At 37.3% G+C, this 25887-nt stretch overlaps 1 protein-coding gene across 1 annotated transcript in view; it reads right to left on the bottom strand.

The window, feature by feature from the left end:
* Positions 1–25887, bottom strand: part of ANO4 (anoctamin 4) — a 120515-nt gene that overhangs the window by 68012 nt on the left and 26616 nt on the right. Inside the window, exon 4 of the mRNA XM_066319366.1 lies at positions 25090–25248. Coding sequence (XP_066175463.1) covers positions 25090–25248 — 159 coding nt within the window. The remainder of the gene's footprint in view (positions 1–25089; positions 25249–25887) is intronic.

Below are 25887 nucleotides of genomic sequence, written 5' to 3'. Positions count from 1 at the left end.
CTCCGGGCCGTGGTTGTGGTCTTCTTTCATTCACCTCTTCACCTTTATATCTCCCAGGTGTGCTTTGGCCTTCTTGGCAGGTTTTCAAGGGAACATATCATCTTAGAGTCTGTTCTTCTCTTTATCTGCGCCCTTAGCCCTGCTATTCTGTTGTCTGGGTTAGTTCTTCTAGTTCATGAATATGTGCAAAAGGGTAACAGATACAGTGTTCAGTATTCACTAAATGCCATCTCATATATTCTAAAATACTACTTGGAATACATTCTAACATACAGTATATGCTCTTTAATCTACTGTAAAGGGTCAGTTGGGATTTCTCAAATCCATGCCTCATTCTACATCAGCTGAAGCTGATGTGAGAACACAGAGCCACATGATAATACTGGAAGATGAAATGTTCAAATTCCAATGAATACTAATAAAACTTTCATGAAGTTACACACAGTACAATTTTAGAAATGAAGTGGATGGCATTCCAAGAAATAGTAAAAGTGTACTGAGTAGGAGAAAAGGAAAGTATGATAACAGGAAACAGGTGAGAAAATTGTTATTTAACTTTGGAGATGGTTTCTTAGTTTTTTAGATGTTGTCCTGTATTCAATATTTCCCACACAAACTCTTGATTAACACAAGTTACTAGGAGTTCTTAAATCTAGTATTGTTTATCTGGAAACTACTGTGACTATATGGATGGGAAGGCGACATTTATACTTTTTACACTCTCCCACCACTATCCTGATAGATGCTGAAATTACTGAATTTACATGTCCATGTCCTTAGAGTAGCTAAAAAACTATTACTAGTTTGCGACATTATAGGAATGAAAACTCCAGCATTTAAGGAACATATTTTCTTTAGCACATCAAAAACTTCAACAAACAAGCAAACAAAACCCCAAAACTAGATCAAAGAAATAACACCCAACCCACCCAACCCAAAATCCCAACCTAATCACTATAGACTTAACATTTTATAAACAAATATAGTATTGGACCATAACGGACACAGAGAAATATTTGTACTCAAAATATTACTGGGGGGCAAATATGGATTTAACATATGAAGGAATGAGTGACTTTCTGGTGTTAAAAGCTGCAGGAAAAAAAAAAAAATCTTTCTTCTTTCCTGATGAATTTCTGAAAAATATTTCAGTACAAAATGATACAACAGCAATAAAACGCCCCCAAGAGACTTGCTTCGGAGACAATGAATTCACCTGCACTCTTTCCTTGACTTTTATGGATTCTAAATCAGGCTTTAATTATGTTTTTCTTTATAGGTACATTTCATAAATTAGCTTTTATTTTCCCATGAGAATTTAGCAAGGAGATACCACAAAACAAAAACTAAATTCTGCCACTCTAAAAATCTCCTGCAAACTGCTCTCTCAAAGGTGAGGTTAAGTCAGCAGTGGATTGGCAATTTTGTCATAAATAGCTTGGATTAAAAAACAAAACAGAAAAAATTCCACCAAAACTCAAAAGAACCATCTGAGAAGCCCAACATACAGAAAGAAACTACAGTAGTGAAACACCAATAAAAACTGAGAAATGGAGGGAATTTATTAAAAACAACTTCTAAACTTAGTGATGGCTGTTAAACAGGAAGTTTATATTTATCTTCCAGCATATTGTAGTTTAAACTATACTAGAAATGGGAGCCAAACATGACTCATGAAGATGCTGTTTCACAAGTCAGCACTATCTAAATTTGTTATCTCATGTGTTACATGTTTTTTTCTAGAAACATGAAAAACTTCCATAGGGTTATCATAATACAGATGTTTAAAGAATATTGTTTTACTCTGTATCTTGCAATGTTGGCACATCAAAATGTTTTCAAAATGAGAATCAGCTTTGCCAACAGAAGATCTAACCAATAGAAAATCTAATCAAATACACTTGGCAGGTTCGGTTATATTCAGAAAAATAAGAAATAATAATGCTAAATTATTAATATAAAAATCCTTTTCTCTAGGCTTTGCTTAATATAAGTGTTCATAAAGGAAAGCACTAAGCAAGGCTGACAAAAGCTTGACAAAAACAAGACTGGAAAGAGAATAACAAACCCAGATGCAGGACAAATTGAATGAGGCATCACACTCACCGAATCTAAGGAGTAAATAGCTAGCCAAAATGTCTGGAAAAACGATAGCATGAAGACCATCTTCATCACAAAAATACTTTAGTGAATAGAATCTCCTGAACTCTCTTGGTTAGACTGGTATTTAGACTCAGTATCCTTCATCTTATAAATGTTTCCACTGAGAACAGAGGAATATTCTTCTGTTGTAATTGACTTTCAAGGGTTGGCTCGTTAAATGATTTCAAGAAGTAAACTCAATTTCACATTATGGGAACATGCAAACAAAAATCAATGTAACATTATTCCCCTTGGAAGCTTAAATAAGACAACTATTGACACAAGCAATCTGCTAAAAAGTGATGTCTGGATGGTGAAGAAAGAAAAAGAGGAATTAAGGGGGCAGACCAAAGAGATAAAGCACTTGGCTAACATAGAAATTGAATAAATGTTTGGAATTGGCCTGTAGCACCAGTGGCTATAGTTATCACCATACAATGTTTTTCAGACCACCAATGTTTAAATAAATTGCTTGTTTTGAACTGATTTATTAAGGAGGACTATCCATTAAAATTCTGATCTTCTTCTGGTCACTAGCAAACATTCTTGGCAGTCTTCAGAACAGCATAAAGCCAGGGTGACAAGAGATTTACCAGAATCAGACAACTGTAAACTCATCTAGGATGAGAGGGGCCTCTAGGGTTCATCTGGGCTAAGCCTCAGGATAAAGCAGGGCTAACTTAGATCAGCCTGTTTGGACAGGAGACTGTCCCATTGAGTACTGAATATCTCTACGGGCAGAGATTTCACAGCCTTCGGGCAACCCACTGACTGAAACTGCCTAGAGAAAAGAATATTTTCGGTGGAAGAACTGCTCTCCTCCATAGAGAAATGTTGGGTCAACACTACCACTTTCTGGACTTGTTTTCCTTTAAAAGCACCCTTATTTATTACAAGAAATATTTATTACATTATCTATTACTGCATTTAATTGTTATTCTCATTGAGAAGTGGTAGCAAGGTATATTTAATTTAGTTGACCTGATCTTCAAAACAGGTTTGTATGGTAGAATTCAGATCACCAGAATGGGTTATAGACAGTAAATATACATTTTGGCTTCACTAACAAACATCATTAGTACCGTATCATTGCTGCCAGTCCCAGAATACAGGCAGTAGAATAGGTTCACATATTATAGACTTGCCCTTCTGGCAAGGCTACCTTTCTATTTACCGTTGAATTTATAAAGATGTTGCTATTTCCCAAAGAAATCCAATCAACTGCAAACACATTCAAAAACAAAGCTACATTTTCTTCTCCAGTATCACTATGTAAGGAGTGAAAGAGATTAAAGCATGAGCTATTTATGTACCTCCAAAAGCAGAAACACCTGCTGTGGTGAGTTACAGTCATCAACTAGGTCGAGAAAAGCTTGTAAAGGTCAGGTTGCCCTTCTCTTTCTAAAGTGATCACAGAGCGGTGCTAACTGCTGGTTAAGTCCTGGCTACTAACACCCAATGTATTCCTGCAAGCATTCTCATATCTTTTGATGGCAGGATTTTGTCAGTCTGAATGGAAGCAGAGTTATGCTGACATGGAATGTCTCTTGAAAAGCCCATATTTTGCTGTGTTTGCAGGCTACCTTCCAGGATCAAGGCTAAAGACTAGTATCTTTTGTGAAATATTCTCTTAAACATTCTCCTCCTCTTGCTAATTTTGGTTCATTATCAGTAATATTGTCAAGTCATTTTAAGACAAAAGCAGCTGTAGGTGCTCACCTTGATATAAGCCTTTCTTGAGTCTAACAGTTAAGAAAGCTGAGAAAACCAATTCAGAGCATATGACCTTGAAGGATCAAGAGAATATTGAGAATTACAGTGGTCTCAAACTGAATGTTGCCATTGTTTATTTGACTCAAGGCTACTAGGCAGGTTTTCATTCATGTGTGCAAAACAGTAGGGTGAAAAAAAATGGCAGGATTTACCATTAAGGTGTTTACCCTATCATCATTTAAGAGGAAATTTCTCAAGGCTGAGTCTCTCTTCACCTTTAAAAGCCTTCCTCATAAAAGCAAAATTAGTAAGATTTTGAAACAGATTCAACAACCAGAATTAATATCACCTACTTAAGGAAGATCCTACAAGGCAAGTTAAAAAGCGAGAACAGAAACAGTTCTTTACATTTTGGCAAATCTGGCTAATTTCTGGTAAGACCATAATGCAGGGAAAAACAGAAAAGGAGGCAAAATCAACATACTCCCTCTAGTAACAATTCTCTCTGTAACCTGGCTCTGTATGATGTCTGAGAGTAGAGTAGTAAATAGTACCTACTACATGTTCCACTGTTTTTCAGAACTGTTTAACAGCACAGATTGGTTTGCCATGTGGAGCGAATTAAGTGGAAAAACAAAACCCAGCAAATTTTAGTTGTTTAAACTCTTCTTCCTCTGCAAAACCAAAGTAAATGTAAATTCATGTGGGTAATTCTGTAGAGCTGGAAAAACAGAAGGTGTATTCTGCCAAAAGTTTTCCAGTGCATACGTTACCACTGGGCAATTATTTAGATACTGCCAATAGATGTCTGGTTTCAGGAAAATATTGCATACTCACAAACATTAGCCTCCATGTTCATGCATCTGAGGAACCTAATGAATAACAATGACAATATCTTTCCCATATATACTTTCAATCAAAGCATGGGCTTAGTGAAAAAGGGAAATACATTTTCCACTTTTTAATTAGGATATTAAGAAGCCTTTGACTTGCAAGAAACTGTAGGGCAATGGTAGTAAGGATGAAAATAAGAATAGAAAAGATAGCCCTATGTAAAAAAATAGGAAGCCTTTCATAAAAGCAGTTTTGACCTGAGGACACTAACATGTGAAATGTAGAATAACTTCATGTAAGGAGACAGAGGCACATGATTACAAATTAGAATGATTTTTATGTGAAATCTCATGAAAAAATGTGATGATGAAGTAAAGCTTTTTTTTTGGTTTTTTTTTTTTTTTTACTTTGCAAAGTACTTGTAGAGGGTCTGCTCCAGTGGAGTTGGTAATGCAGGCAGGTGGCTGGTTCCTGCCAGTATTCAGGCAATGTGTCATCTAATCTAGCTCAGAGCAGGTGTCATTGTTACAGTTCTTAATCTCTGGCAGCATTTGACAGGATCTCAATTCTGGAACAGAACCAGGGGAAATGCTTGCGATGTCCTTCTGTGTAGAAGGAAATAAGTGAGTGGGAGGACAGTTTCAAGAATAGGGTAAGTTACTTGAGTAGAAGTAAAATGCAAATACTATCTCACAGCTCAAATTTGCTGTGCAATGATGAGCTCACAATCTGCAGCAGAGAAACACGAATTCCTTTAAGATAAGAAACTACATCAGAAGGAAGTCTTTAATTCCAACAAATGTCATCTAAATCCACAAAATGGATCTTACAGTAAGATAACTTAGATGTGGTAAATCAACCATGTAAACAAAATCTTCTGACTTGGGCTGCACTTCTGAGAGAAAAGAATAAGAAATACTTATAGCATGACCATCTTAATGGAAAAGGTTGATATGACTGTGAGATAATGATAACACATTTCTTGATAAATCCATCAGCAAATACTGAATGAATACAAGTTAGATGCATCTGGGTAAAATCTGTGATAAAATAGCTAATATTATGGATTTTATCTGACAAAAACCTTTTAATTCCTCTGGACTGGAAAATTACTATAAACTTGTGAAATCATTATTTGCAGATTTAAAAATGCAGATAGCTAAAATCTCTGGGCAGAATATTGCATTTTTTACTTATGAAAACAGTATTTAACATTGTCTCTTTATATGAAATGTAAGTTATGGGCTCAAATTTTAGATTTAAAAAGTAAATACTTTATACAGTGATAGTTGACATCATCGAATCTTTTTGGCTGTTCTATGGGCTGAAGAAAGGCCTCTTAAGTACATTATTTTACTTTTGACATCACAAGCCATTAAAAATACATCACACAATTGAACTACATTTTATAAGGCAGCTTCCTTTGTAATTTATCCCAAGTGTAAAATACAAAGCAAATATTTTTCCATAAGCATTTATTTCTCATTAATAATTTTTCTGAAGTAGAAAATACTTACGTTTAATGAATTGTCCATTAAATATTCATGTTTGCTTTTAGAGGCTTATTGGAAAAACATTGCTTTGGTAAAGAAAAAGACGATTTATTTTTGTCCAACAGTTAATTTCACAAACATGATAATTGATCAAACACACAAAAAATGCAGGCAGGCTTATGACAGCTTTTCCATACAAATAACCTAGAGAAAGCTGAATAAGCTGCTTATTGATTCATGGAATAATATAGACCATGTAGTCAAATCTCCTGCTCTAAGTGGGGACATTTAGAGTGGTATGTGGAGCCTTGAATATCTCTGGAGAACTTGCAAGCTCTCTGGGCATCAGAGTGTCTCTGGACAGAAAGGTCATAGCTGAACTTCCATGTGGATGCAGAAGTGTTGGCAGCAGCCCAGGTTCTGAGCACCTACCCATGCTCCAGCACTGTGAAGCTCTTTGGTTGTTCAACTCTCTCTTTAGTCTCATAAAACCAAGGAAGACAAGAAACACATATATGACTATCAATCTGGACTCCAAATTCCTTTCAGCACCCATACATTCCAGGATGCAGTGAACTGCCCTGCAGCTCTCTGTAAACCTCTGTATCTGATGGTGCAACTCAAAATTCTTTCTAAAGGGAGACACGGATGAGCTCAACAACAGCACAGCTGAGGAAGAGACTATTCTTTAAGGTCACTGTCAATTCAATTCAGTTCAGTCCACATGACACAAGCCTCAAGTTCTTCAAGCCAGCTACACATCCACCACATGAGTAACTACAGGCAGAGGTGTTAGCCCATGCCATAGGGGAAGCAGTGGGGCAATGCATATGCTCTTTAGCACAGCTTGGTATCTAGGGTGCTGTCCCATGCTGCCATGACTAGAATAACTACCTCGACTGGCAACACCTGGGTGGGTTTCTGCACCATTCCTACCTGTGCAGGACACACATGTGCCTCTGCTCTGCAGGAAAATCACAGAAGAGCACTCTGACTTCTTCTTCTCAGACCTAATGCAGTTTCTCATTTTCCAGGAAAGAAAAAGCATCAAAGTAAAACCAAGATCCAGTTAAATGAAGGGGAAAGATGCATGTGAAGAATGTGAATCACTCACAACTCTACCAGCTACAGTCACCCAAGAACTCTGCTAGTCTGGGTGACTCAAATGCTTGTTCACCCAACTAATATCTCAATTTTCTGTGGCTTAATTATCTTACTGCAAGGATTATTAGAATTGGAAAGACTTGAGGAGACATCCTCCAATAATTAATTTCACATTGTTCTAATCATTGCTGAAAAACTTTCCTGCCTTCTTATTCAAAGGCAGAGATATGAGCAAGCCATTTTCCCTTTCTTCTTCCCTTTATACTAATTGCTATACAGTTGTTGTATTTCTTTAATAAGATGGACAAAGTGAATCTCTGAGCAACAGCATTCTGTAGTCTTACTGAGGTACTCAAGAGATCTAATACGCTAAAATGATGCAAACAAAATTTTACAAGGAAAGTTGTCTTGTAAATATGTCAAAGCATATGGCAGAGCAGCCATCTCTTCCCTTACATCTCTTAAGTAACCACCATTACTGCACAAAAAGGAAGTTCTTTCCAAAGCACAGTGTGATGGTGAGAACAGGCTAGATTACGACTATTCAGTTCACAATTCATATTAAAATAATTAAATAGTTTGGCTGTCTTTTTAATCCCAAACCATGCTCAGACTGTATAAGACTTCCTACAAAAAATGAAATACAAAACCCCAAGAGATAAAGGCAAATGCATCTTAATGTGTTGTCTTCAGTACATCACAGTTTCATGTTGATCATGAAAAGAAATCTCTCAGTTTAATGCAGAGTGGAAATTTCTAATAATTGGTGGTGTATATGATTTTTCACCTGCCTGCTAAGATAAGCACAAAGTAATTTGACCTCTGTATGTAACTACATCATCTTATGTTAAAAACACTCACTTCAGAAACAGAAGATGAACCCCACTTTTGTAAGCAAAGATAGAGTAATTAGAATCTAACTGGAGACAAGGTGAAATTGAAATACATAATGTCTCTAAGAAGGCAAAACTCTGGATCCTTTGTGTTTAATAAAAAAAGGTCAAGGGATGATAAGGGCAAATTCTGAATTTGCTTCAGACTGTTCTAATTTACTGAGATAAAGCAATAGCCATACATGGCACAATGAATTGTGAAGGCAGACACCTAAACATGAGCTCTGCTATTGATCAATTATTGCTGTTCCCAGTGTGCCTACTGACATAAGGTGCTGGATGAAAACACCTCCTGTATGACACAGAAAAGCCAAGCAGCACCAGATGGAGTTCAGTATCTTAATGGTTCAGATAAATGTGGTAGAGCACAGAGATGATTTTCTCTCCTAGTTTAGAGCTCCTACATGCAGTTTTAATGAGAGGAGTTGCAGAAAACATACAAATCCTCTTTTTTTCGAAAGACAACATCACTATCACGTGAGATAACATTAGTTTTGATCTGACTGCATATGTTGCAAAGTGGTGGTACTAATCCTGAAATTGTTTGCAGAAAAATTTTGGATTTTGAGATCCCTATGATGTTGTGATATAAAGGCCACATATACACTGGCAAAGAATCCCCCCTTCCAATTTCCCTTGTACCATGGAAACTGCTGTAATGGAGATTCTTTTCCTAATAGATAATACTATCCTTCTCTAGAGATAAAAAATATTATTGTCTTTAAGAAGCCTCCAGCCAACAAAAGGCAGCCTATCCAGCTTAGGAAAGTATAGATGTCTTTTTTATCTATTGACAGATAAATATTTCTAGATTTTTTTTATTATTTTGCCCATTTTTTATAAGGGCTGCGCCTCTCAGAGCTGCAGCTGAGAATTCACAGTCCAAAAGTGAAACAGAAGTTACAAAAGAGATTTTAGCTCTGTGGTACTACTCAGATTCTTTTATTCAGAGCAAAATTTTGGAGTAGAATTGGAATTCTTATCTATTGTACCTCTGGAACGAATATGCTCACAGCAATCTGTTTTGTACTCTTCTACAGGGAAGTATAGAAATTCAACATGGAAATAAAATTGCAATCTCACTTTACTTAATAATCCCAGTTTTTCAAGCTCTTTATAGATGCACTGTTATAAACATTTTCTGCTATTACTAAAATTTCCTGACTGGAAAATTATAATTCCACTAGATAATTTTTTACATAAAGCAATATGGCTCATGCACCAATGGCTCTATAAATAATAATAATTTTGTTGAAAGCAGTTTTCCTAAAAACACAGAATTTTTGACTCAATGAATATTACAAAAGATATTTTAAAACTAGAGGGAAAATCCATTAGTGTTAAATCACTAGACAATGGGAAAAATTTTGCAAATTGCAGAACACTATCTCAACAAACCACCTCTTATGGTATTATAATTGCACATATACTGCAGGCTGTTGTTCCTGACAAATATTTAAAATAAAACATCCAGCATGTCCAAGAAGTATAGTGTAGAAATGTACTTTGCATCATTTGATGCAACTTTACAAAATAACTATATTTACTTGTGCTGTACAAACACACATACACTGTCATGCATAACCTCTTTTGAATGTCAGAGCAGAGTGGTGAACTGGTTAGGTAAGAAATGGTATTAAAATTGTATGGCACATACCTCTCCTAGTTCTTGGTACTAGAGACTGAAATTGAACTGAATTGTTATCATCACAGTAGAACAGCTGGTGATTTTCTTTTCTAAAATAATGTTATTGTCCTACTGTCCACAAATGCCATATTACTCTTCAAAAAGGGAAAGATTACAAAATTACAAACATTAACTAATTTCTGCAGCGCAAAATTTCAAAGCAATTCCTCCTCCCCCTTTCTGTATCTTACACACACATACCCAGAACAGACAAATATTTCTCTAAGTGGTATATTTGTTTCCTCCTCCAGAATCCCATCTGCATCTTGTTTTCTTATCTCCTAATCAGTCGAAGTCACATTTCTCCAGGTTCCTCTCACCACCACAGAAGGCAACTAGTCCTGCCCATCACTCTGGCTGTGTGTGATGTATGATGGAGGCAGATCCAATGGCAGATCTCTGCCAATGGCAGCCTCTGGAGCACAACAAATTCGAGATCTCTATTTTTAAAAATTCCAGTTTGAAAAAGTAACAGGAAGTCATTTTAACTTTTGAACTGGAGGAACCTTGTATAAAATATAATATACTAAATTTCCCAGACTACCAAAGGAACAAGAATGTGGGGACTCTTGCTTTGTCCAGATGGTATTTAAGCACAAAACAGAAAAAAAATTTGAAAACTTTAAATTACCTTTTTTTCTGGCAGATTTTAAGTGAAGAGGTCATCCAAATACAGATGCCATCACCTCTTTAAAACATGGAAGTTTAACAGGAAAATATCAAAATACTAATAAGGAAAGAGCTCTGGGTAACAACTGAGCAATCATCCCTACTGTGCATAGCTGGTGGAAAGTGCAATGGCAGCAACACTGACAAGAAAATAGAAAGTCTAATGTTGGAAATGTCACCAAGTGCCTAAAGTGATGCACTAACCTAACATTTGAATATTTTTAATGTATAATGAAGAGCAAAGGAAAATGGAGGAGGATAAAACCATGCTCTGTGCTTAGGTAAATGACATCTCCTGTTACACTTTCATGTCTGACAAACACATTCTTGTAGCACAGAAGATAGAGAGGTGGCTGAGAGTTAAATGCAGAAAATATGAACACATGAAACATCACTATTAGAATCAAGAAGATAAGACAGCAATAGAAGACAGACTACAGTAAGATGCAGGAAGATTAAAAAAAAAGGAAAAGTCAAATTAAGGGCATACAGGATCCATATTCCCTAGTCCTTCATTTTGTATAGCTATCCAGCAGGGATAAAGTACAGCCTGAGTAAGAAATAGATTGATTAATTAAAGAAAGATCAGAACAGGACAATAAAAATAATAAAGAAACTTGGGAAACTTTGGAAAACTTGACCTAGGGGAAAAAGATTGTTCAAAACACAGATGGAATTCAAAACACCAAAGAAAATGCTAAGCAGAGACCACAGTAACATTTTAAAAATAAGCAACAAATAGTTATGAATAGGAAGGGAACTAACTTCCCTCTATTTTCCTTGTCAATCAGGCAAGAAATAAGTGGATTAAATTGTAGCAAAGGAGGTTTAGGTCAGATCCTATCTCGCACTAGACAATTGCTAGGATTTGGCAGGTGGGGCTGTAAGGAAAATATGAGTGGCTGAGAGTGCTTAGCCTGGGATAAAAGGAGAAGCCCTATAGTATTCTCTCATCTGGATATTACTGTAATAAACCCTGTGAAGAAATGCTTCTTTACTTAAACTCTTTGTCAACATCCACACACACGTATTTTGATTTCACCATACTAAAATCAATGAAAGAACTATTTGATAGAAATCACAGAGGACTCAGACAAAAGTGGTATTAAAAGCATAAATTTCTTCAAACACATCTGATAGCTTTCAGAGTTTCAACAGTATCTATGTGCTGTACTTAATGTGGAATATGTTATTATTTAACTTAAAATTGCTTACTGAGATCTTCAGTTTTTATAGGCTTTTATAGGATCAAAATTTAGCTGTTAAGGGCAAGAGAAACATATCTTCCCTTTGTTAGAGGCATACACTTAATCTACAGGAGACTAGGGACCCAAGAGTAACACAATGAAAGAGATCAGTGCTTTTGTATACTATATAATAGTATAGAAACTCTATAATAGTATACAAACTATATAATAGTTTGTTGACCATGGTCCAGGGCTTTGCTGTAGAGTTACAATGTCTGTCAACTGTTTGGAGAGGTGGATTTGTACGGTTTAGAAAATACAAATTCTAGATATACAAGAAAACCTGACAGATATTCATGTTCCCATTTTATTTTTAGGAGTTTTAGAAAGTGGCTGTGTTAATCTCTGAACATAGGATAATGAATGTAAGTGCAAGTAATCTGTTCATGTCCAGGTACATCCTGATGTGACCTGAAACAAATTGTGGCCCACCACAACATCCCAGGCTGTTGATCTAATTTTACTTTTCCATAGTCACAGGAAATAAAATGTCGGTTTAGAGACCCTGATTGTAAAGGCTTCTGTTCGATCATTTCTTCATCAAGAATCTAGTAATGAGTTTAGGAAATGAGGTTTTCTTTTATGTGACATATTGTCTAATGGGAAATATCGTTCATGCACTGCAAGTAATCTATGAAATTAATGAAGATAGCATATAAAAGCCTTTGCTAGCAAGGCAAGGATAGTCCTGTATGAACATTCCAGTGATCAGCTGTGATCCCATTTAAGAGAGAAAAGTATTTTGCTGCAACACCAAACTGAATAAATTTTATGAAACGGAACAAACTGGTTCTAAAACAAGGTTTCTAAAAATTTGTCAGGAAACTAGTTAAAAATTTCACTTTGATTTACTTTAAAAAACTGTCCATACAAAATAGCATGTTTTGATATTTCACTGAATTATATCTGTTTTCTCTTTTTTAAATATAGACTTTTTAACAACTAGCACAGCATTTTAATATCATGTATTTAATACTGAATTGACAGACAAGGTACAAAAGACACCAAAAAAGGCTTCAAGTGTCAGCACTGTACTGTTTTCCAGTACAACCTTTTCTATCCTTCATCTTACATGAATTACACCTGTGTGCCATATCTACGCTTTTGTGGTTGGTCAGTACATCTCAGTGCTCCATGTTTCATTGCTTCAATACTAGTCACCTGTCCTACACAGCAGTAGCCCATTAGGGATGAGGCTTGGCTGCAGCCCAAATCACCACAAACTGTGTGCCTACACTGAATCTGCTTAAATGAAATATTTTCACATATTCAAAATATTTGCCTTTCCTTAGCTGAAACTCTTTGCTAATCTATACTAGCGATTATTAATTCCTTGCCTTTCTCCTTTTCTGCATTCTGTTAAGACATTCTCCATATATACAAAACAACTGTTTCAAGATGTTAAGGGCTTGTGCTGTATTTCCAAAGAGATTTTACACTCACATTTTTATAGTGATAGCTATACAATGAGAAGGGGGCGTTTCTTACATATATGCCATGATTTAATGTGGATATGCCTCCACATTTTGGTTCTAGTGTCCTCTTATGCTTTCTCACCATCATTCTAAATTCCTCACTTTCCCAAAATTCTAATGCGCTCACTGTGGAGGCCAGTGCACCTCTTAAACCAGAGCTTTTGAGGCTCCCTTGGAGGAATGTCCCTTAATTGAGACAAGTCCCTTCATGTCAGGAGGAAAAGAAGTAGCCTCCTCCCAGAGTTCTTTGGTTGTTATTCAAAAGTACCCCAGTCTGCTCTCGCAGTTGACCCATTGGCCTCCCCACCCCTTTCTCCTTTACATGTTTCCCCCTTGAATGTTCTCCCTCCTCCAAGGCCCCATTGGCCTTGATTTGGTGCAACCCTCCACCCACGTTCCACCCTGTTCCCCCCATTGGTTCTCCTTCTACCTTATCCTGCCTCTGCACCACTTTCTCCCTCACCCATTGGATCCTGTTCCCAGCTCCACCCCTGTTACCTTGTATATAAACCATGGTCCTGCACTTGTGCCCCTGTCTTTGGCCCTGGACCCCTTTACCTGAAGAGGGAATAAAACCTCACTGTGGAACTCTAAACAAAGACCCTTCCCTTTCTTTTCTACCAAGGGATTTATTACAGCTATCCAGTATGAGTGTTGAGTGGTTGTGTTATTGTGCCTGTGACTCCTGGCAGCTCTCCACTTGGAGATGCTCACCTTTGCCAAATCATTTTTGTGTTGTGCCTTTTGGCTGGAATAATACATTAGTAGGAGACATAAATGGTGTTTCCTTTCATAAGACAGACAAAAAACCAGCCCAAGATGGAAATGTAAATCGACATGGCAAGCAGTCATCAATTCCCGGTCAAAACATCAAAGAACAAAAACTGTCAAATAATGGAAAAACTGCAGAAACATTAATCCATTCCATAGCTTGGGGGGTTTAGAATGGAAATTTCCGGTTGTCACACAATACCATTAGTTGTATACTTTACATTGCAGCAGTACTGGGGATAGTCTTGCAATCCACAGATCTATTCATATAAATCTATAGGTAACACCTGGACAGAGGGCAAACAAAAAGGCTTATCTTGAGTAGTTTATAGATATGGTGTGTGACAGGTATCTGAACCAGTTTCCCTTGCTGGATACTGGCAGACCACTATATTTGTATCAAAACACTGGCAATATCATGTCCCTAATCCCACTGATCCTGAGAAGTTCCCTGAAGGTTTACTCCCAAGGAGCAGATACCACAGGTGTGATTCGGGGTAACTAAGTTTAGATACCTGCAATGGAGAGGAACAGGCACCTTCAAGGTGTAATTAATTAATTCTATTTTCCTCAGAAAGGGATGAACTGATGCATATTTAGGGCTTGTTCCTACCTAATCACATTACGTACATTGTCAACAGCTACAGTCAGTATGATTTTTTTATTTTTCTTCTTGGGGCTCTGCAGTACAATCATCTTATTTTCCATGGACTCCAGTTACCTTCCTTACCACCCACATTAACTTCTGCAGTAGCAGAGACATGTTACTTCCTAGAACTGCACCTTCCTGGGTGCCTCTAGTGCACTGCTCAGCTATCTGGGACACACTACTGTGGCAGCATTTGATTCAGAACATTTTAAAAGGCCTTGGCTGCCATCCACTTTCCCCATCCCACCCTATTCATTCTTCCCGCAGAGAAGACACAGGGAAATGCAGATCTTTAGATAAAAAAGCCTCCCATCAGTGTCCTCTGTACTTTAAAAGGCCTCTTGAATTTGGTCAATACTTTCTGTATTTCACTACTTGAATTCTTCTCTCCTGTGAATTTCTGAAGCTAATGATAAAATCCATAAATTTGCACAAGGACATTGACCTGGAATGTTCAAAAAATCACAGCTTCTATCAGCTGCTCTTTTAGAACATTTGTTTAATCCAATCTTGTCTCAGAAAGTTGCAGTTTCCAATAGCAATAGCACTCACAGTACAACTTCAAGAACTCTGGTGATTGAAGGGCCAGGCTGTAATCTATAGAAAATCTACATTCTATAGAAAAAAGCCATGGCCATCCTGATCTAGCATTGGTGACAGCTCTGCTTTATGAAGTTGATCTTCAGACATGCCTTCCCATCAGCACTCTGGAACTTCACCAGATTCCCCAGAAAATGGAGTCACAGAATAGATTATTAACTTATAAGGCACAAGATGTAGAATTCTAAATACAAAATGACAAATTTATTGAGGAGAAGAACATGAATTTTGCATATTGAAAGACAAAGTATAGACTCATATGAAAAATTCTGAAGTTTAAAAAGGTGTAAGAGATGGCCTTTAGACAAAAAAAGTAAGCACAAAATTCTTATATTTTAAGAAAGAGGAGTCAATCTTGTTATAAATGTAAAGGTCTATTTGGGTCTAATAACAAAATCCAGCAGTACCTAAGAGGAGTAGTAAATAGAGTACCATGAAGACCTCCAAGAGGAAAAAAAAAGGTTTTCACACTTTTCTCGAAAATGTAGTTCTACAAATTCTTTCAAGAGGTTTCAGACAACAAAATAAAAGATAATTTGTGCACAGAAGAGAGTTTAGTAAACCAGATAAGACTTTAAACAGGAGGACTTGACTGACTGGCTGACAGAAGTTTCACTTAGCATGGCTATCTCAGAAATATTTTTCTCTCAAGTCAAGCTTTTTACAACTTCACCACTTTTTTAAACAACACCACTTCGTTACCACTCAAGCAGCAAGAAACAAATATGTAAATATGCAGTGGATTTCATTTGAGCCCAGAGACCCATAAACTGAAAGGCCTTTTTCAAGAAAGTTGAGCCCTGATGTAGTTGACTACTTCTATTTTGTTCTGCTGCCAAAAGTGAAATACAGGCAATCCAAGGCACAGGGCACTAATGCTCTACTTGCTCCATCACTGACTTAACCCTGTATAACAAAGAAAATCAAACAATGAGAGGGCCTGGAGTCCTTGTGCCGAGAGCAGTGAGAAAGGGAGATGTCCCTTGTAGGTTCATACTTCCCTCTTGGCACTACTTTCGGGGGGATAGCCCCACACCATCGTTTTTAAAGCTCCACTTCCAGCTTTAGGGGAAGATGTAAATGTTCCCCCAAAACAATTATTACGATTTGGTTTAGATGCAGAATGCTGTAAATACCATGCTGTCTTCTCAAAATAAGTTCAACACCAAAATCATTAACATAAAATTAGCACACATAGCCTACTGCTGGGTTTCTGTATACTCTGTCTTTCTGTTCCCTAGAGACAACTTCAGATTTTTGCTTATTAAGCCATCACGTTAAGGGAGTGTTGCAGCAAACTGGTCATGTCACCTCTGGGCAATGAAAACTCTCACTGTGCATTAAGTGATTGTAGCCTTGTGTATTGTGCTTACTCCTGATGCTGCTGGCAGGTAAAATAACACCTCAAAAATAATTGCAGTTTAACACCAGTTATTGTAAAGGGAAAGGTGACTTTTGACATATAGGGGACATTTCATATATAACCATGATAATTTTTTCTTAATCTATTGCCTGTCTGGTGGTTTGTTTTTTTTTTTTTTTTTTTTTTTTTTTTTTTTTCCCAAAAAGATGTTTACTTCCTGATTTGTGGATGTTGATGACAGTAAATTCTTTGACAAGAAATTTTACCTGTTTCTGAAAGAAGTATGTCAGGGGCTTTTAAATTCCTATTCCATTATCTATGTATCTTTCTGTATTACCTCCCTATTCCTGAAAAGGCTATGTTTTTTAAAAAAAGTGCATCAAGTGTTCAGTAATATTTGCTTAGTCTACTAGCTTTAAAGGTTACCCTATTAAAAGTTGGTAAATGTCAACTCAGAAACATTTGTTTATGGGCCCCATCAGATAATCAAGAAATTTATCTTCACGAACTGTATTCTGAAATTTGAATTCAGACCCTATCTATCCAGACTTTATCTCCTCAAATTTTTCTTCTGAATTGCCATTGTGCTGTAGAGTGGACAGACATAGCATCTGAAATCTGAAACTTTTCCCTCAGAAGTCCAGGCAGCTTGAAACTTCTCCACTGTTTAATGCCCATGTTTTTTTTGTACACTCCCCAGTAAGGGACGTTGTTCTGCTTGTACCAACACGTTTTTTCTGTAAAACATTGCTGAAAAGAGACTCCTTTTGCTATGTGCATTAGATAATAAGACCAGCCTGATTTCCACTTGCTCTGGCTGAATTGGGATGAAATGAACAGCCCAATGTTTTAAATTAAATAGCTGGAAGCACTTTCATTTATAATGCTTGTGGTAAAGTTTGCATTTCAGTCTGGTTCCCTTTTTGCAGGCATAGTTTATGTCATGTTGATGTCCTTGTCCATGATTTGTGGATGCAAACAGATGCATAGTTTAAAACATTAAATAAACTGTACCTGCTAATAAAAATGTTATGCTGCTCATGAAAATACAAAGACTGCCGGCTGCATAATTTGTACTGGAAGTTCATTAGCTGTAGATATTCACCTATTGAATAACAGGATCAGAAAAGCGAAAGACTGAAACAACTTACTAGAGTCCATGAAAGCTATGGAATTTTTGACACTGATTACAGTAGTGGAGTAACATTGAACTGCATCTATGGTGGGTTGACCCTGGCTACATGCCAGGCACCACTGAAGACACTCCATCACTCTCTTTTACAACAGGACAGGGGAGAAAATAGAAGAGGAAGCTCACAGGTTTAGATAAGGACAAAGAGAAATCACCCACTTGTTACCATCTTGGGTCAAATAGACTCGACTTGGAGAAATTAGTTTAATTTATCATCAACCAAATTAGAATAGGATAATGAGAAATAAAACCAAACTTTAAAACACCTTCCCCTAACCCTTCCCTCTTTCCATGCTCAGCTTCACTTCAACTTTTCTCTACCTCCTCCTACCCAGTGGTACGTAGGGACAGGGAAAGGGGGCTGCAAGTTACCTGTTGTCTCTGCTACTCCTCCTCAGGAGGAAGACTCTTCACACTCTTCCCTTGATTCAGTGTGGGGTCCCTTCCACAGGAGACAGTGCTCCACTAACTTTTTGAACTTGGGTCCTTCCCACAAGCTGCAGTTCTTCACAAACTTCTCCAGTATGTGTCTATTTCATGGGACGCAGTCTGTCAGTTCCAGTGTAGGTCTCTTGCACAAAGTCACAAGTCCTCCAAAAAAATCTGCTCCAGCACGGGCTCTTCTCTCCAGGAGGCCACAGGTCCTGCCAGGAGCCTGTTCCAGCATGGGCTTCCCACAGGCTCACAGCTTCCTTTGGGCATCCACCTGCTCCAGTGCAGGGTTCTCCAAAGGCTACAGGTGGATAGCTGCTCTCCTGTGGACTTCCATGAGCTGCAGGGCACAGCTGCCTCACCATGGTATGCACCATGGGCTGCAGGGGAATCTCAGCTTCAGCATCTAGAGGACCTCCACCCCTTCCTTCCTCACTGACCTTGGCATCTGCAGAGTTTTTCTCACATTTTCTCATTCCTCTCTTTTGGCTGCTGTTCTGCAGCAGATTTTTTCCTTTTAGAATACTTTATCACAGAGCTGCTACCATTGTTGTTGACATCTTGGAGCTATGTGGCACTGGCTCTGATAGATATGAGGGAAACTTCTAACAACTTCTCATAGAAGCCATCCCTGTAGCCCCATGTACCACCAAAACCTTGCTGTGCAAACCCAATACAAGGTCTCATCTTCTCCAAAGATCAAGAAAGCCTGGTTTTGTCCAAATGCCAGTTTGGCATGAAGGAAACCTGTTACTAGGTGACATCCTTCATGTTGCTTGACCTACCATGCATGTACAGTAGAGATAATCACCACTCTCACTGTTGTCCTGGTGCTTCCTAGTACATGCCTATGTGAGAACAAAGGTGTGCTCATAGCTATCTTTCTCTCTGTCAAAAAGCTCAGAGAACAGCTGATATAATTTCAGTGGTGGAAGCTTCCCCTAGCGACCCTTTTCTCTAGTGGATGGATGGCTGCTTTTGATATGTGCAGAGTAAGCTCATCACAACAGGGAAAGGATATGAGCACCAAAAAAACCACTAGGCAGCCAGAAAGATTTTCCAGCTGACCTGCAGCTTGCTCCTGGCTAGTGCACAAACTCTCCTGGCAAGTTTTAAAAAGTCAGTTGACCATAGACTAAGCACTCTGGTTTTAACTGTATGCCTGGTGGATGAAATTAACATCTACAGGAGCAATAAACTACAAAAAACGTTATTGTTCTTTCAATAACTGGATAAACTGAAGTCATAACTGAAAAATAAACTTGAAATCAACTATAAAGGCACTGAGATCTTATTGTGCACTGCTCAGAGAACCAGATTACATAAGCTATGTTTATAAAACACCTTTTCTAACTCAGATCCACAAGTGCCACTTGGGTTCTGGGAGTCAGCTTAATTCTTTTCTACCCATGAATCACAATCAGAAAAAAAACATTTATGTAACAGGAATCTCATGAACAATTGCAGTGATGACGCACAAACCAGAAAAAAGCAGATCAGTCTCTCATAACTGTTTTGGCTCTGCAGTACTAACAAAAACAAGAACAAAAAGGAGTAGATGTAATTTTTTTTCCAGAAAGATGATAGTATTTGATTAAGTTCAGAAGCAATAGGTGTTGATTATAATATGTCTTTCACATCATCACTTTCTGAACACAGTTAGTGCTCAGAAGTTTCAGTCTTAGAAATAAAGAGCATGAAAAAGCTAAGAACTTCAAAGTTTTACCTCACTTTGACATGGTCATAAGTCTATTTTCCTTTTACACTCAGGGATGTGGTAAAAGTCACAGAGCTACTCTGTGTGCTCTTTCTGTCATCTGTAATTTCTCTCAACATTCATCATTTTGGAAGCAGACTCCAATTGGCTGCTAAATATAAGTATCTTACTGAATACATGTTTCTAGCCTCTTATGTCCTTCCCCACCAGCACGAAGTTACAGCCACAATAAAAGAAACTGCTTTACACAACTATTACTAGCTCTTAAGGAACCTATCTACATCTGTTTGCAAACCTGAAAAGTTGTGAAATTTCTGTAATTATATTGTATCAACTACTGAAAAATATTTCAAAAATAACTTCCAGGGTCATGTTAACATAACTTAAGACTCAGAGTATACCCACTAGTAGATATTTGTTCATGCAACACAACTAAAGCTTATACTGACCTTTTCTTTCTTGTTCTTTTGGGTTTCCCCCAGAGAATACCTATTATATATTTCTACTGCCTATTGTATACACCAGCTGCATTTTTGCTGCCAGATGTTGCACCAGAAATGTCAGCTGCTACTTGAGGCAGGGATTGAATGCAATTACAGGTGCCCTGGTGACAGCTTGACACTTATGATGGCAAAGTTTAAATTTTTAATCAGGCATATAACACAAAAACCCACATAACTTGGATTCTTCTGAAAACTAGATCAGCACTACACTGACATCTTTTATCAGGGAGATGCAAAGATCAGTGTACCAGCAGAAGTCCAAATGGATTGGGTGTTTCTTGTAAAAATCTGAAGCTAGTTTCTAAAGCACATTCTGCCTGCAGTAGCTGTGAGGAGACCTGCTTTCCAGGGCAGTAAGGAATGCTAGTGCTTTAAAGTAGTTAATTGCTTTTTTACTGAGACATTAGTTACAATAAATATACAAAATATATAAAATAAGAGGCCTGAATACTATTTTCACTACTTACGTGGTTAGTTCCCATTTACTACATTTCTTGTAGTATCTTGTGCATCAAGTACATTTAGTATTAGAAATACTCTGTACAACTTAGTTTAGTGTACTCACGAGAATCAGAAAAAACCAAAAAAATCATGCCAAGTTCAAATTAAAGGTAGTCTGTTACAGGATCAGATCCTAACTCAACATCAGATTCATTTTGGATACACTCCTTTTAGTTAAATGCAGGATGGCTTTCTTCTTTTTCTTTTGTACAAATTAGACATGCAAATGTGGTCTGTGTTTGTTCCTCCAGTATAAATTTCTTACCTCTATCCTGCGTTTGTATTACTTTACAGTGCAGCTTAAAAAATTTGCAAGTGAATGAGTAATACAAATTAGCTGCTGCATGCTGCTGCCTCCGTGCATGATTATCATATACAGCTTAAAGTATCTTACTGAATGATATCTATAATACTGTATTCATGTACCAGAAATGCGTAGATACTCTTGACAGCAACTTAGTTCTACCTGGTCATTTAGGACAGGTAAACAGTAATTCATGCTGCAGGAATAAAGGCACTATCTGTATTTTCTCTTCACATAAAAGTGATCCCAAGTAATTCTCCTTTGCATGTCAGTGGGTTGATGTAAATCTCAGGTTTATCTTGCATTTAGATGAATTTGAAATGTACCATCAGAATGTGGACCCTGCTAACCTTTTACCCAGCAGCTCTGGAAGGATTGAGTCTCATGTGATATTTACAGATGGTATCAGTGCCTACAAACTTACTGTGTGATTGGTACCTCGTGTCCCATAAGAACATGTTCCATTTGGAGACCATCCTCTCTGTTTTCCCCACACATAAGTCTTTTTCAAAGAGTATTGAAAATGAGAGCAGCAGGGTCATCAAGGATACCAGAGCCAAGATTTCACACTTACTTCACTTGCGGGACATTGGAATAGAGCATAAGTGAACAAAGGAAATTTTACACCTGGCCGAAAAGAAAATAGGGTCTCCTTTCCAGGAGTGACCTACATTTCTGATTACCTTATTTGAGCATCTCTGCATGTGATCACATGTGTTGGATGTGGTCTTGAAGTGTCTGGATGTGACACAGTCAACACACTCATCCTATCCAGAACAAATATACACAGAAAAGGAGGGGGAACTACCATAAAATTACTTGTGCTGTATCGCTTAATTAGCATTCACTCTTAGAGTGTTGTTTTCAATTTAAAATTGTTACTCTTTAATTTTTAAAAAAATATTTTTCCACTCTTTAAAAATGTTTTATTACTCTTTTTCTCTATTATTTAATAATTTTTCATTAAAAATTTTTTTATTTTAGTTATCTGTTCCTTGGTCTGGGAGCCAGACCAAGTAGCTTTACTACTGTATGTACTGAGCACCAAATCTGGCAGAACTTCCAAGGCAGAGTAATGTGGCACAACTGAAGACTGTGAGTGTAAATTCATTGGGGAATATGTGCAAAACATTATCACCTTTTTCTCAGATACACAACCTTGATACTGTGCCTAAAGTTATTTCAACTATTGTGAATTAATTTCAGATTCACTTTCTCATTTCATGCTGCTAAGTGAACACTCTGCTCCCTGCGTTCACCACTTCCTGGGAATTTCACCATGCTGTACTTGTCAGTGAGCCACTGCAGTGCATTTTATCCTCCCTGCAGTGAAGCAAATGGGTTTGAAATTGCAGTGTGGATAGCTCTGCAAGTTTTCCTCTCTGCAAATGATTTCACATTAAAAGGACAGGGCTAACATAATCAAATGCCAAGATATGAACAGCCAGTACTCAAAGGAGAATGAACCAACAATCACACAAATTCACAGAAGGTAAAAAGTTTCTTTCAGTCCAACAGCTACCACCTATTGCCTCTGGATATGTTCTGTGGCCAAAGCCACAGACGGTTTTCTTGTTTCATCTGGGAGCAAACTTTTTTCAGTGGAGACATTATATTGCATGTGAACAACTTGAAAAAAGCCCTGCAGCTATAATCTTCCAGAATTAACACTCAAAATGATGTGTAGTCTCCAAAAAAGGAAAAGTAAAAATAATGAGAAATATTCTAGACACCAGGTGATCATTCATCTTAGTTTAAAGCTAAGTGTTATGCAGTACTGTTCTTAATCTCTGAGGATGGGGGAGGGAGTGTACTAAGGATGCACATATTTCCTTCAGGATTATAATTAAATTTAGAAACTAATGCAATCATAAAATATACATGCTAGGGTTTAATTTTAGGTCAGAGTCATATGTTTAAAAAGATTGCTACCCTAGATTTTAAAAACATTAGCAAATTCATGTAGCACAACCTCATTTTGATCATTCTGAATTTAGAAAATGTACTTTTACTCATTCTGGCAAGAAGTCACACCAAGGGTAAATGAGATTAGTAAGAAATAAAACTGCATGTCACTAGCAAAATAGAAACAGAAATGAAGAATCAAATTGGCAGATCATTCATACAGCCTAGGCAACAAAGTTCAAGTAATTGGTTTTGAAAGCAAAAAATCCTCTACAGTAAGCGCTTCAATAATCAATTTGAAAAAGTTTTCAGTGCAATAAGTTGCAATAAGTTTCATAATACTTAAAATAGAAAGTGATTTCATAGTTTTCAGTGCTGACCTTAGCACAGTAATAAATCTGCAAAAACCACAAAGTAGAAAAAAACTATTTTATACCATTAGACATATGTATTAATAGGGAGAATTCATTCCCCATTCATTTTCTACACTGCTCAAATTTCAGAGACTTGTCAGTATCTCTCCTGGTGGAATCAGGGCAGAATCCTAGGATGTAAAGGTGAATAGCTGCAGCAGCACTCTCATGTTCTTGGATGTTGGGTTACAACAGTAACATGTAGACAGTAGTACACATACAAGAAATGTGATAATGAACAATCTCTGGCATTGAAAACATCTATCAATTACTGCAGCACTGAAGGTGACGACTTCCAGCTTATTTGAAGGAACAATTTAAGGCAACTTTTGGTGCAACCAGTAAATGCTCTTAATGCATTTACATACACCATGTCAAATCAAAAACATTTAAAGAAAAGAAACATTTTCATTTTTCTGTAAAGGCTTCCCTTTTTTCCTCCCCAGTGTTCTCCAAAGAAGTGTGCATTTCAAGCACATAAACAGAATATTTACACATGTACCAAGAATTCACTGAAAGAAAGGGAGCTAATATATAACACCTGCTTAATTGACCAAAGCCTATATCCTGAAAAGTCCTCTTCTGTTTCCATCAGGGGCAGCATGCAATGCATATTAGCATGAGTGTGAGCCCACTAGGCACAAATAAAAGTAAACATTCAGCAATATCTGTTCTGGATGGAAATGAGGCTTAAGCCCTGCTTAAGCACATTATCAAAACTTAAGGAAGATCATAGGCTTGGCAAAAGAGATACAGTCTCTTTAAACCTTGCTCCTGCTACCTAACATATCAATGAATTTTAGACACTTCGCTAATTTCTCAACTCTTATCCATAAAACACCTACTAATTTAGGACATTATGTTGGAAATAACATAGATAAAAATGATTAATATGTACTGTCCAATTATTTCAGTGCTTAGGGTTAAGACATAAGGAGAAACTAAGCTGTTTTCAAACTCCCGAAATACTTCTTATGTTGCTGACTTCTCACAGCCTAAGCTGACAGATAAAGGAAGGCAGGGATCTAGTTAGGTCTCTGGAAAGAGTACCAGGAGCCTCAGCAAACAGTGGAGCATATAGCTAGAAAAAAAATGTAGCTGCAGAAGTATGGACTGAACTCAGTAGAACTTAGGCCTTTCAAACCCAGCACCATTTTTTGGTGGTTTTTGTTTTTGTTTGGTTTTGGTTTTGTTTGTTTGTTTTTGTTTCTGTTTTTTGTTTTGCACAGCACACCAGACAAAATTCTGTGGTTTACTTGTCCATAAGGTTGAAAAAGATGACTATAATGGCCTGCTTTGGCTTTCAATCCCTGTGTCTGATTTTCCTTAAGGCTACACTTTTGCACTGCTTTAGCCTATATTTAGGCATCCTTAAAAGCATTTTTCTACTGCTACAACAGAGTGAAGGAGTTTCTGAGTAAACCATACCCCCAGATTCTATATAGCTTCAACATGAAAGTTATTTTAAGGAAGATCTCTTACTTCTTTTTCCATTTGAAGTCCTTCTGCTCTGATATTTCTCTCAAATACTTCCCTCTTCTCTGTTTGTGGATTAGATTTTCTATACACAAGGATGTAGTCAATCCGACATTTCCCATCTCTAAAATATAGTCCATTGATTTTGTTCTTATCAGGTACCTCCTGTAAAGAGAAAATCAAGCGATTCAGTCAGGTTAATTTGCCTTGATAATTGCTGTTTGCATCATCAGTAATACTCAACAGGAAAGATAAGAAAATCCCAACAAGCTGTTCAAGTTTTAGGCTCTTCACATACGGTGCTTCTGACTTCATCTGAGAGTAGCACAGACTTCTCTACTTAAGGGGATCTTAAGGGGCATCAGGAGGCCTTAGGAAAATGCTTGGATGGGATCCTTGGATATGGGGATGGGATAGGAGAGAATAGAAAGCACAAGCCTCTCTCCCCCATCACCCTCCATAAGATTAGAGATAATTTCTTACTTATAAAATAGAGCAGAGAATGGTGTTACTGAAGTGTAAATTTAGAATTAAGAGCTTTATATGGCTGAATGTCTTTGTGTATGTGCAAAGAGTAAACATTAACATTATCATTAACGTTTATTGTAGTGAGAAGCACTAAAACCTGGCATGGAGGTTTTCATTGCTTTGCCCCACAGACACAGACAACAATATGAAGGTTCTGTACTGACCTCACTATACCGCATCAAAACTAACTTCAGAATATTCCTGGTTTAAGGAATAGCTGCGGATGTATTTATTTGTGTCTGTTTGGAAAGAACTCCTGGTTTCAGGTGTAGCAGC

This window comes from Sylvia atricapilla, chromosome 5 (genome assembly GCF_009819655.1).
Source record: "Sylvia atricapilla isolate bSylAtr1 chromosome 5, bSylAtr1.pri, whole genome shotgun sequence".
NCBI lineage: Eukaryota > Metazoa > Chordata > Aves > Passeriformes > Sylviidae > Sylvia > Sylvia atricapilla.
This window is presented reverse-complemented; position numbering and strand designations above follow the sequence as displayed.